The sequence below is a fragment of the Ovis aries genome, chromosome 23 (assembly GCF_016772045.2).
Source record: "Ovis aries strain OAR_USU_Benz2616 breed Rambouillet chromosome 23, ARS-UI_Ramb_v3.0, whole genome shotgun sequence".
NCBI lineage: Eukaryota > Metazoa > Chordata > Mammalia > Artiodactyla > Bovidae > Ovis > Ovis aries.
Genome location: NC_056076.1, coordinates 33,494,529 through 33,507,571, shown reverse-complemented (window position 1 = coordinate 33,507,571; position 13,043 = coordinate 33,494,529). Strand labels below are relative to the sequence as shown.

General features: G+C 48.9%; 1 protein-coding gene across 2 annotated transcripts in view; it reads right to left on the bottom strand.

Moving 5' to 3' along the window:
- LOC114110441 (NPC intracellular cholesterol transporter 1-like) overlaps window positions 1-12,253 on the bottom strand; it is a 45,925-nt gene extending 33,672 nt beyond the window's left edge. For both annotated transcript variants that reach the window (XR_009598147.1, XM_042239569.2), the window contains exons 1-3: window positions 12,162-12,253; window positions 1,470-1,592; window positions 268-374 (exon numbers count right to left, since the gene is read on the bottom strand). Coding sequence is in view for 1 of the 2 variants with exons in the window: in XM_042239569.2 (XP_042095503.1) it covers window positions 268-374; window positions 1,470-1,592; window positions 12,162-12,218 (287 nt within the window). In the remaining variant the exon portion in view is untranslated. The remainder of the gene's footprint in view (window positions 1-267; window positions 375-1,469; window positions 1,593-12,161) is intronic.
- Window positions 12,254-13,043: the final 790 nt, after the last annotated feature.

Below are 13,043 nucleotides of genomic sequence, written 5' to 3'. Positions count from 1 at the left end.
CCCCAGAACCTCTCCTCTCCACCGTGTGAAGGGGCTCAAGTCTGAAGGGACCTTGACCCCAGTGCAGGTCCCCTTTGGGGTGAGGACATCTCAGAAGCAAACCAAGTAGCAACTCTGAATGTAACGAGAGCGAGAACGAAGTCTGATCATTACTACTTTATCAGAAGTTCTTCTTTATCTCTGAGAAGTCCTAAGATAGCATTCTTAAAATGAAACAAGAACTAACTTTCAAACCCATTTTCTCTGCATGCCTGGCGGTCAACCCACCTGGACAGAAACTGCAGAGGCAGCTGCAGGTTGTCTTTCAGTGTGTGAAGCTGCTGGACATCACAGCAAAGCCTGACTTCGCCAAAGAAGAACCCTGGACAGAGCTCCTTTCGGGAGAGAAAACATGAACATCAGAGTAGCCAAGTTAAATAAACACAAACGCTCCTCAAAGAGATCACTTTATGCACATCATCCTTTTTTAGGTACACAAGGGTGACACCTATTTGCAAAGTTCTTGCAGAATTCTTTTAAAAGGCGATCAAACTGGGATGACCCAGAGAGAAGATATGGGGAGGGAGGTGAGAGGGGGCCCAGGGTTGGGAATTCATGTACACCCATGATGGATTCATAACAATGTAGGGCAAAACCAATACAGTATTGTAAAGTAAAAAAATAAAATAAACATTTTTTTTAAAGATAAATAAATAAAAGGGGATCAAATTTCCTCTAGATAACCAGCAATTCACAAAAGTAGAGGCAGTACAGACATTTCAATTTTTTTCTCATTGGGAAGCTCGCTCTCTTTCCTTGACAATCATTTTACCTCTTTTTCGGTTACTTGGCTATGTTTAACCAGAATGCTATTTTCTGTGAGTCACTCCAGGAAAAGTCAAATGCCTTTAAAAATTGTGATGGAAGAAGCAAATAAGTCCAGAAGACCTGCTACCGTGTCAGCTGGGTTTTAGATAACTGCAGCCTCTAAAGCCAGCCTTTTAACCTGGATTTTTCCAGTTCTTTTCTAATATCCCTGTGTATCAGGGATGGTAAAAGAGACAAGAAACAGATTCCTGGTGGCAGTCAAAGGTCACAGGCTCTCGGTGGAAACTGGAGGAACCTCGAAAGTGAACAGAGGACAAGCGAGTCACAGCCACTCAGCAGCCTTGTCTAGGAACAAAAGGGACTAACTCTGAGCAACTCTGAGTGTATTTTGAAGAAGCTGCAAAGAGCAACATGGGAGGTACCAAGACCACGTCCCTCAGTAGTAACCTGCTACTGGGAACCTTTATGAGCAAGGCATAGGCAACCCCAGAAAAATGACGCCTGCAGAGTTAGTATGTTATCTTCTCTGTGCTACAGGTGAGAATCTGGGACAAGGGAAGCCCGTTCATCCCACCTCTACCCCCACCCCCCGGGGAATATTTACAGTGTAACTGCAGAGGATCTCTGATTAGTGTTTCGTGTTCCCAAGACTGCTCACTCACCTGCACTAGGTCATAGCCATTATGTGGCAATGGATTTGGTGGCCCAGAATATCTGCAGTTGTATCTCTTATCTCCAGATGCGATTCCACACTCGCCATACCAAATGCAGGATTCTGAAAATACCTGCAAAAGTCAACAGAAAACGGTTCATTAGGACCTCAGGGATAACACAAATTTCAACAGCAAAAAATGCCCTCATTCACAGAAGCGTCCAACAGTACCTGCCAAGCGAAGTAAAAGCCAGAGGCACCAGTTAGTTGAACATTTTGAAAGCATTAATTAAACCCAAACCTCAATGCTGGAGAAGACTCTTGAGAGTCCCTTGGACAGAAAGGCCATCAAACCAGTCAATCCTAAAGGAAATCAACCCTGAATATTCATTGGAAGGACTGGTACTGAAGATGAAGCTCCAATACTTTGGCCACCTGATATGAAGAGCTGACTTCATACTGGAAAAGACCCTGAGGCTGGGAAACAGTGAGGGCAGGAGGAGAAGCAGGAGGCAGAGGATGAGATGGTTGGATGGCATCATCAACTCAATGGACAAGAGTCTGAACGAACTCCAGGAGACAGTGAAGGACAGGGAAGCCGAGCATGTCACAGCCCATGGGGGCACAAAAGAGGTGGACACCACTTAGCGAATGAACAACAACAAAGTCCAAAACGGACTTGTGAAGGCAATCAGCAAAGTAATAGAAATTACTTACGTGATTTCTACTTCCTGCTACATTATTTATTAAGAGGAAGTGACAGTTCCATACAAGAATCACTATCAATCAGTGTAGAGGAAAGCAAGATAGTACGTCAGTCTATGATTACTAAGGCTTTATTTTTACACATCAGGATAAGGAACTGAGTCAGGTGTAATAACGAAAGAAGAGTTCCATATCTGCTAAGGTTAATTAATATCAGCACACCATGAGTTATGTAGGAAAAAAAAAAAACCCAACCCATGAGGAGGAGGAACAGGAACGAGTATCTTGTCCTTGAGTTTAAGTAAAACGCAAGAAATGTGCATACTTTAAGGAAAATCATCTCAGAATCTTGAAAACATGTAAAACCTCTTGCATAAAGATTTCTCAAGGGCCGTTCCTATTCCCCATGTGAGAGTCACCTGGCATCAGAAAAGTCAGGGGGGTGCACGAGTATGACTCATCTCGTTAGCAAGGCCACCAAGCTCCGCCAAGCTGGCCAGGGTCACGGCTGGCATGACTGTGCAGTCAGCTGTCCTGTAGGGAAACAGCGGCTTTTGAGAAGTAACCATAGCTTCCAAGGTGCCTGATGGAAAAGCCATTTTTGAAAAATGGGCACAGATGCAAGACATTGAACTGTCTCCAGGGACAAGGGCACATGACCCACACACCCTGCAAGGAGCTGAGCGGCGCTGGTCCCTGATGAAAAGACACAAACCTCACAACAGGCCCTGAAAACATGGGAGGAAAAGCAGGCAGGAGATGGAGGGGTGCTGGGGGGGAAATCTAAGGGCCCACAAGACTTGTCTCTGAATTCATCCTTTCGATATTTTAAACCAGCAATTATGACTTAACCTTGGCTTGATTCATTAAGCCATAGGTTTAGGCCACAAGGGAGGGAGGGAACTTACACAAATGAGGAAGCAACAAGCATTCAGCAATGCCACGTCCCAAACCTTTGGCAAGAACTTACAAAATTCCACCATTCCTATATAAAAAGAATCATAATTTTGTCTGTAAACCCAGGGGTTCTAGGAAAAGTACTGCTCTTTCCGATTCTGGGTTTCCCACTAAAAGGCCATCATCCATCTACTGAAGTGTGGAAAGGCAAGTAAGCCAAGGAGGGTAACAACTACTGATGTTGACCTGTAACTTACATACTAGGGACCCACCCCTTGGAATTCTCACCTCACCCCACCCCACCCCTCTTGCACACAATTCTCAACAGACCAACAGGGCAAGCAGGTGCTGGCCAAGGGGCACTCGGGCTCATCACCCGCAGGAGTGACAGGAATCCAGTCAAAGAAAACCCCCCCACCTCTCGCATGACTAACAGACGGGCATCTGGAGTCTCTGCTCCCCTTCCTCAGCACTCGGCGCTCTACGGGACAATAAAGATGACCCAATGCTCTCTGGGTCCTATTTACAAGGTCACCCTTCATAATCGACACCATCTGTTTCAAAGCAGAAGAGATGGGGCTGGAGAATGAGCTTGAGGGGCAGGAGCTCAGGAGTCCTGGGCCCTGATCCTTAATAAATGCTGAGCCCAGCTGCACCTGGAGCGAGTCACCCAGCTGTGCTGAGGAGGAGTCTCCCACCTCCTACTCACTCCTGACCACCCCCGACCCCGGTTACGGCACAGTTCAGGTGGGAAGACTGAATTCAGGAATAAATGAAAAAGCACTCAGAAAGCCAGAAAGCACCACCCATCAAACGGAAGGAATCATTCTCCAGGTTTTCCGAGAAGTATATGGGACTTCACCAAAGAGGTTCAAAGACCTGAACAAAAAAAAAAAGATGAAGCTTCTTCCAGGCCAGGAACAAACTGGGCTTGAGTCGTTGCTCTTGTGTGCTTTCCCAAGTCATCTGCTTGAAGAGGCATGAACCAGAGAGGCCCAAAGGTGCTCACAGGCCACCTGCTGGGTGCCAGGCACTGCTTTAACTGCTCTCACCTTGTGAACCCAACACAACCTTACAGCATGAGCGAGAGGGCAGTGTTTTGTTTTTTTCTTCTTCTTTTCTTGGTTGCACCATGCCAGGTGAGATTAGCTCCTTGAACAGGAATAGAGAACCCCTGCCCCCTGCCGTGGAAGCCTGGAGTCTTAACCACTGGACCACCACTGAAGTCTCTAGAAGGTGCTATTATTACGCCCAATTTACAGATGAACAAACAGAAGCAGAGAGTTTGAATCCAAGAGCAGCAGAGGCAGGGTTCAAACCAGAACATTCTAGTTCCAGAAACAGACTCTCAACAAGATACAATTAACCCTTTAATGAAGGTCCTTGCTCTGGCATCTGCCTCCCCCAACCCTGTGTGCAGGCACGCAACCCTCTGAGCTCACTTGCATGGCTGCACCGTTGGGGGAGTCCTTGTGCCCACCTCCAGTCTCTCTCTCCGCCTCCCCTGGGCTCAACTACAGCTGAAACCCAAGCGCCTCCTTCTGCCCCAGGCCCGGCTGCTGCCACGGTCCCAAGCCTCTGCGGGGACCTCCACCACCTGGCCCTACTCTCGTCCACATGTTCAACCTCATCTCCATGTTGGTCCTTTCACCAGCTCCTCCCATAAAGGTGGCCCCATTGCCTTCCCTGCTCAAAACTCCCCTCCAGCTACACTTCCAACAACAACAGCTGAGATGCTCACAAGGAAACCAATCCTTCCTCCATCACCAGGCCCTCTTCAGCAGGGTTCAAAGCCCAGGGTCCTCTCCCACCAGCCTCCGGGAAGCCTCCCTGGTGCAGTCTCCCCAACCCTTGCCTTCCCTGAACCCTCCCCTGGGAGCCCACAGGCCTCCTCTGTCCACCTCATCACCTCCCTCCACCTGGTCTGTTCCCACGGACGCCACCTCCACCACCCCCACCCCTGGCACCCGGCAGCCAGCCACTGGCTAAGGGTGCCCCCGTCAGCTCAACCCCATAACAGGGCTGTGAATCTGGTACTAAAATAACACCATTTCACAGATGAGGAAACTGAGGGTTACACAGGCAGGTAAAGTGACTCCTCTGAGGCCACATCTGAGAAAGGGAGAGCCAGGCCTGGCTGGTTTGGAAGCTGGAGCGCTTCCTCCTTACGCTGCACCGGGGTCACTCCTCCGTGGACCACTGACTGGGCCGTGCTCATCTCTGCAGCCAGTCTAGAACCTAGCTGCAGTCTCAATGACTGGAATTTCCAGTCTCCAAATGGCCACAACACTGCATTGGCCAGGACTTTATTAACAAAGATGAGGGCTGCAGCTTGAGATCCCTGGAAGATTCCCTGGAATGTGAGGGTGGCAGGAGCTGACACCCACACCAAGGGCTTGGGCACAGGCCACACACCTGTCTTCCAGGGAACCACGTGCTTTCCAAAGGCAAGGTGACTGGGTGAGAGCTGCCTTTACTGATACAAGAACACCTGTTGCTGCTTCATACCCATACTCCCCTGGAAGGGCAGATCCTGCTGATACTGAAAGTCACCAAGGTTTGAGTTCTGCCAGGACTCCAAGGGGGGGCTTCCCTGCTGGCTCAGAGGTAAAGAATCCGCATGCAATGCAGAAGATTCAAGTTCGATCCCTGGGTCTGGAAGATCACCTGGAGAAGGGCATGGCAACCCACTCCAGTATTCTTGCCTGGCGATTCCCATGGACAGAGGAGCCTGGTGGGCTTCTGCCGGGAGCCGCCACGGGAGATCCCGCCCATGACAATGTCATGTGAAAGAGAACTGTTAAGCAAGGTTGCAGAACTCAAGGGGCTCTCTAGGCTTTCTCGAGCATCTACCCCAAAACCAGAATCTGTCTGTTTCACTGTTTCATGACTTTCACCAACTCCTCTGACATTAACAGGGGGCTAACCCTGACCACCTTTCTCTGGAGAAAATCAACTTAGGGCTATAGCTAATAAGTCTCCTGGACATGAGAGGAATATTTCAAATCAAACCCCCTCTGTTAGCATTCTAGCTTGCTCAGCAGGTATATCCAGACTCTTACAGCTACGCATGTGATTATTTACAGCCTCCCAACTGTGAGAGGCACGGAAAGCCTAAAACATAGAGCCATTCAAAGAGTTTAAAGTTATTAGAGTAGTGCTGATGTAGGATTTCATTATTGGGCCAATGCTTGTTGCTATGTTCCCATATCTCTTATCCACCGTGCACCTGGGAATGCATTAGTTAACACAGTGAGAATGTAAGAAAAACAAGTGTAGCCTTGAATTTAACCATATCAGACTTTTGAGCTCATTGGTTCTTTCTTGTAACTCACTGCACCTTTGCTCTGTGAGAAACGTAACTCTTTGGCATTTTCTGAGGCTGACATAGATTAGAAATATAAAGAAAAAACACTTTGAGGGAAAACAAGTTTTCTGGTTGAGCAGCCTTTATCAAAAGAGGGTCATAAAATGTTCACAGGCCTCCAAGGCCAGAAGATACTGTACACAACATCTCTTGTGGGAAAGGTATGCAGAAAAATCCTGGTTTCGATAAGGGCAAAACTGCTGGAATGTTTGGGCTGACTCTGTATGACCTTGCATCTTTCATTTCCCTCTATGTACAAAAAAAGTATATAAGTACCTTTTGAAAATAAAGTAATTGGGCCTTGCTCACCGAAGCAGCTTGGCCTCCCCGTGTCAATCATTCCCTCTCTCTCCCTCTCACTTTTTCAGGCTGATCCCTTGGAGCATAGAGGCTCCCTGCGTTCACTTATCTGCCCGGGTTTCTAAGACCTGAACGGGAAGACGTTCTGCCTCTTCACTCCCTCAGGAGACTGGGAGGGACCCTGTGGCCTCCGTGAACAGGGCAAACTCCTTGTCTCAAAGTTTTATCGGTTCTTTTGTAAACCAAGGAATATCAGCCTCTTTCGCTCCTCTATTTTCTTATCTTTAACATTCTTTCCTTATCTCTCTCTAAATCAATCGCTGGCGCCGTTTCTCCTTCGGGTTTCCCTGGATCCTGCGGGGGCTGGACCCCGGCAGGCTTCAGTCCAAGAGGTCGCAAAGAGTCGGATACAATTGAGCGACTACACACACACACACAGCTCCAAGGGCACCAGACCACATGTGAGCTCAGTGTTGGAGATGGTTGGTGGCGGCTGCACGACACGTGATATACCTAATGTTCCTGACTGCACTTTAAAACCATGAACTTTATGTGTATTTTGACATAAAACATGAGCTCAGATGTCCTTCACCACTTGAGAGAAAAGTCTAGCGGCAAGGACTGCAGAGAGCATGTTCTTGGTTATACTGAGATTAAATAGAGTAGAGTGACCATCAGTTGAAACACCATGGATCTGAATGTCACTAACACGCCCAGCATCTCTAGTAATAAGTGTTGCAAAAGCTCCACTGAGCGGGGCAGTGGGGTAGGGTAGGGGGGGACAAGCCCAAAGAAGGATAATTCTTCCCAGTTCATCTCATGGGCACTGACCAGTCTCTTACAGGGTGACTCATGACCACAAGAACTATCTTATTTAAGCATTTAAACATTTGACCGATTCCTAAGAAGTAAAAAATAAATGATCGTAGATTTTAATTACAGAATACCCACCGATCACAATTATTCAGACATCACAAGTATACGTGAGATAACAGGGGGCGCCCCCCTCAGCTCTCCACCCCACCCCATTCCTCAGATTTAACAAATGTTGATGTATTAGATCCTGGTCTTCCAGGTTTTCAATTTCCCCCAATAGGCAAACCTATATAGCACCTACGCAAACACAAGTGAATTCACTTTTAAACACATATTCTCAAGCAAATCTCGATTACCCTCCATGACTGGCTCAACTTGAACTAACTGTATTTATCCTGGTCCCCAAGGACAGATTTAGCTCTTGTCTGCTGTCCCTTGTTTTCTCCACAGATTTCAGTCTCCCCCTAACCCCCACATCTTGGGACAGCCTCCCTTTTTACAAGCCTCACCCAAGACTCACTGCCAACAATGAATTTAACTCTAACTCTTCTCACCTGGTCTGGGTGAGCTGTCCTGGGGAGAGGGAGGTGGTGCTATTATTACGTCCAACTTACAGATGAGCAAACCTCAGATGTGGCCTCAGAGGTGCTCATGGGCATCCCTCATCAATGCTCAAGCCACCAGGCATCCTGCACCAAGAGCTCTGTACACTTCCGTTCCATAAGCTCCCCTGTGGATCCACCAGGACTAGCTGGATAAACTTTTCCTTTTTTCAATTTAATATTTATTTATTTATTTGGGCTTCCTTGGTGGCTCAGACTGAAGAATCTGCCTGCAATGTGGGGGACCTGCGCTGGATCTCTGGGTTGGGAAGATCCCACTGCAGTGGCAACCCACTCCAGTATTCTTGCCTGGACAATCCCATGGACAGAGGAGCCTGGCGGGCTACAGTCTATGGGGTCAAAAACAGTCGGACACAACTGAGTGACTAACACACATACACACACACATACGTGTTTATTTGGCTGAACTGGGTCTTAGTTTTGGCTCATGGGATCTTTGTTGCAGCATTTGGACTCTTTAGTTGCAGTACTTGGGGTTTCCTTCCCTGACCAGGGGTGGAACCCAGGCCTGCTGCATTGGGAGCACAGAATCTTAGCCATTGGACCACCCCGGGAAGTTCCTAAACTTTTCCTAAGACAGCCAGATACCGTATTAAATATGGTAGGCTTGTGAGCCCAAAGGTGTCTGTGGTACATACTCAATCTTGTCTGCTGTAACTCAAAAGTAACCACAAACAGCAGGTAAAACATGGGCATGGGTGTGTCCCAAGAAAACCATCCACAACTAATTTGCAGGCTCCTGCTCCAGGATGAAACAGAATTCATATATTTATGAGAATGGAGAAGTTGTGTATGTGGGCAGAGGTTGCAAGAGTATTTTCTTGCTGGTGTCTTGACTCCCCTGTAAGACTGTAGAATCCTAAAGGGCAGAGCTTGGGGGTTATACTTCCTCTGAAATCTTAATATCTCATCCAGTGCTCCCTGATTCAGAAAACATTCAAACGTACATGATGAGTTAAAGGAGCTTCACTGGATTATGTAAGAAGTGACTTTGGCTTTAACACAGAATTTAGTACAAGGCTAGGATGTCTCTTGGAGAAGGCAATGGCACCCCACTCCAGTACTCTTGCCTGGAAAATCCCATGGGCGGAGGGGCCTGGTAAGCTGCAGTTCACGCGGTCGCTAAGAGTCGGACACGACTAAGTGACTTCACTTTCACTTTGCCCTTTCATGCATTGGAGAAGGAAATGGCAACCCACTCCAGTGTTCTTGCCTGGAGAATCCCAGGGACAGAGGAGCCTAGTGGGCTGCCGTCTATGGGGTCGCACAGAGTCGAACATGACTGAAGCGACTTAGCAGCAGCAGAATGTCTCTACTTTTAAAGGTTAGGCTATATGGCTTTTTCACAACATGCTCTAAAATTTAATTAATGGATATGTGACTGCATAGGGAAGTATCTTTCAATAATAATAGGAATAGCTCAGGACAGTTTTAAAAAGAAAATGCCCCTGCTGCTATATGTCAGCAACTCTGGCTGACTCTAATTGGGAGCTCCATGAAAGCACATCTCATTACATGGAGAAGCTCTGATCATCAGCAACAGAATCCTATCCTTCAGGCTATTAAGTAACTCATGTTCAGTTGCTCACTAAACATCAACCGGGTTTTGGGCATAAAGCTGAATCAGTTCTCCTTCCTCGCCTGGGTTCTTTATCAGACACCCCATGGAGTAGCATCGCAGACTTTTACAGGTAAGAAAACTAGAGCTCAGAGAGGATTCTCCAAAGTCACCTGGCTGGTAAGTGACAAAAGCAATAATGAGAACCAAGGTTTTGAATGCTAAGGTAGGCATACTCCCTCCCATTCCCCCCACCATGCCCATCCCACAGCTACTGCACTGTTCGAACTCCAGCTCGGCTTGTACACTGATGTATCCTTAGATTGTGACAACATGCCAGGGATGTGCTGGTCCGTCCAACTCGTGACTACCCTTTACGTACAACTCCAGGGAGCGGTCAAGTCCTGACTCACTTCCTCAGGATCCAGGACTGTCCCCAGCCCCATGCCTGTAACCTGGCCAGCCCACGCAGGTGGAGTGCAGGGCCTGGTCCCTTCACCTCTGCTGATGTCCTGGATGAGGAAAGCTCCAGCAGAACCTGGAGACATGCCCAGCTTCAGCTCTGACGAGAGCTGGAATACCAGGGCTAGTCTGGCCAGTCAGGATAATCCAGGACAAGGGTAGTGGGGGTGGCCTGGAGAATGCTGTCCAGAGATTAAGCTTTGTATCCTTTGGAGTCAGGTAGGCAGATCAAATAAATATGACAGGACATGTCGGGTGGAGGCTGGACTGGTCTGACTTTTACTGACACAACTCTCTGGAATTCTGTTTTATAGCCAATCTGGGATAAACGTATCCACATAACAAATGATAATTTGTGTGAGCACCAGGCACGTCTTCAGATGGGTATTTAAGATACATTTTAGAGGATCTCATTATGGTCTCTCTCCTGACTGTGATTTTTAAAGTTTTTTGTTTTCTCTTGAGGAATTTGGACCATAATGAGGCCTAGGTAGGAATTAAGCCATTAAAACTGTTTTTCCTAAGGAGATCAGGAATGGGTTCATCTTTAAGCCTGAGGGAGCCAATCTTAAATACAACAGAAGTGTTTCCAATTCATATTCACAGACCTTCTCAAGGCTTCCAGGCGTTTTGCAAGCCACTTGTGACCAACCTCTGACCTACTCCAGAAGTCCTAGGAGGAGAGGCACTGATGGATTTCAGAGATAAGTTAAAGCTACTTAACCAGAAGCCTGCCTATTAGATCCTGACCTAAAACCGAAAGGAAACCGAACAGCTGTATTTTCAAAGCAAATAACTGCTACCATTTTCTGAGTTTTTACTGCTGTGATGAGGCCCCTCCACACCATGTTACTTAAGAATCCCAATAATCCTATGACGTGTTGTTTATCTTCAGTAAAAGTTCGGCTTGGAAGAGTAATGAGCCCAAAGCCACAGAGCTAGCAGGTGGTCTACAGGTTGACCCCATTCCAAACCACCTCCCGAAAACCTGCTTTTCTCTGCCTCTCCTCCCCACCAGGCACCAGACATGTGCTCTTCCAGAAGCCCACACGGCTAACCAACACCGGCCACCCCACCACAGGAGGCCCTTCCCAGGTCAGCCTCACCCAACCCCTGCTGAGAACGATATGGTTCAAAGAGAGGTTTTTCTAGTGCAGGGAACCCCTTCATCAGCCTTCCCCTGTGACTCACTACACCCTCATCATAGACACACGCCTACGAGTGGGCACCAGGGCTCGGGATTCCCACTGGACCTGGTTTAATCAGCACTAGATCCTCAGACATCCCCCACAATATCCAACCACACAGTTTTCAAGGAGAAAACTGTAGATACACAAATAGCAGTGAGGTGCTCACGCCCAAGGCTACCAAAGCAAGGGAAAGCAGACCCAACGGGCCAGGACTGGGAGTTCCAGGCCCATCCTCTCCAGGCCTAGGTTTGTGACAAGGCGAAATTCAATTAACCCCCCGACCTGCGGGCCTCCGTTCCCATGGATGTAAAGGGAGCGGATAAGAAGTAACTTGCCTTCTCTGGAAGACCAAGTTGCCTTACTCGAAGCATTCAGGTGAGTTCCGATTTGGTGCCGGACCAACCTCTATTTACCTCCCCACTCACCTTCATCTTTAGGGGAGAAGTCGGATCTCCTAAACAAATGTATAAAGAATTCCTGTACAAATGGCAGAAAGAAGGGGGTGGGGAGGCAGGTTAAAATGATAGGAATCCTATCCCTTTCTACCCATTTTCTTCCTCCCTTTCTGATCCCACATCCTAAACCCAGAAATCAGATGACCACGGATGAAATGAGTTCAAAACAGGTCAGACAGGCAGCTCCCAGCTGCCACCGTCCTCCAGACCACTGGGAAGAGGACGTGGCCGGAGAAAGGCACCGGAGTCGCGGCACAGACCGCCGCCCTCCCGACTCGCGGCCCCACCACGTCCCCCACAGCTTGCCCGGGTCGCCGGTGGCCACTCACCTGCGCCGGGCAGAACAGCAGCAGGAGGAGGCCGAGGGCTGGGCCGCGCACGCTCATGCTGCCGCGGCGGCGACGGGCTGCGGAGGTCGGACAGACTTGGCTCCCACTTCTGGGTGGAACCTTCGGAGCCAAGAACCCGTCCTGGGGCGAGGGCGGGGCAGGGGCGGGGCTAGTGGGGCCTGGACCGCTTCTTGTCACGGCCGGTTCCCAGTCCCCGCTCTGCACTAATTCCGCCTCAGCCGCGGCGTGGGGCCAAGGACTAAGGGACCCGGGCAGAGCTGAACATCTGGAATCCGGCCTGGGAAGGATATTTCTGGGGTTGTCGCAACAGTGTGTGGTTTGATGCTTGAACTCCTTTCTCCCCTTTTTGTCATTGCTGCTGCTGCTGCTGCTGCCAAGTCTCTTCAGTCGTGTTCGACTCTGTGCGATCCCATAGACCGCAGCCCCTCAGGCTCCCCCGTCCCTGGGATTCTCCAGGCAAGAACACTGAAGTGGGTTGCCATTTCCTTCTCCAATGCATTCCTCGATTGGAAATGGGAGGGCGAGAAGGTTTTTAGCAAATCGGGGTGCGTGGGGACAATTTTCCCAATTAAGATCCCACTTCTCAGCGAACCCAGTTGGCACCCCAAGCAAGTTCTCTTTCCAAACCCAGTTCCCCGAAAGGAATCGGTGCCTAGGCACTTCTAGCAAAGCTGGGGCGGCGCCACGCGGTGGCCTGACAGTGTTGTGATCCGAGAGCTGAGCAGGCTGAGCGTGGCAGTGGCGAGGCGATGCCTCAGAGCCGCCCAATCTCTGTTTTCTCTTCTCTCAGCGCACTTTTGAAAAAAGTTCTAGAACCACACCATCTGCTGGCGGAGCAGAGCGTGGCAGGGAACCAGCCCG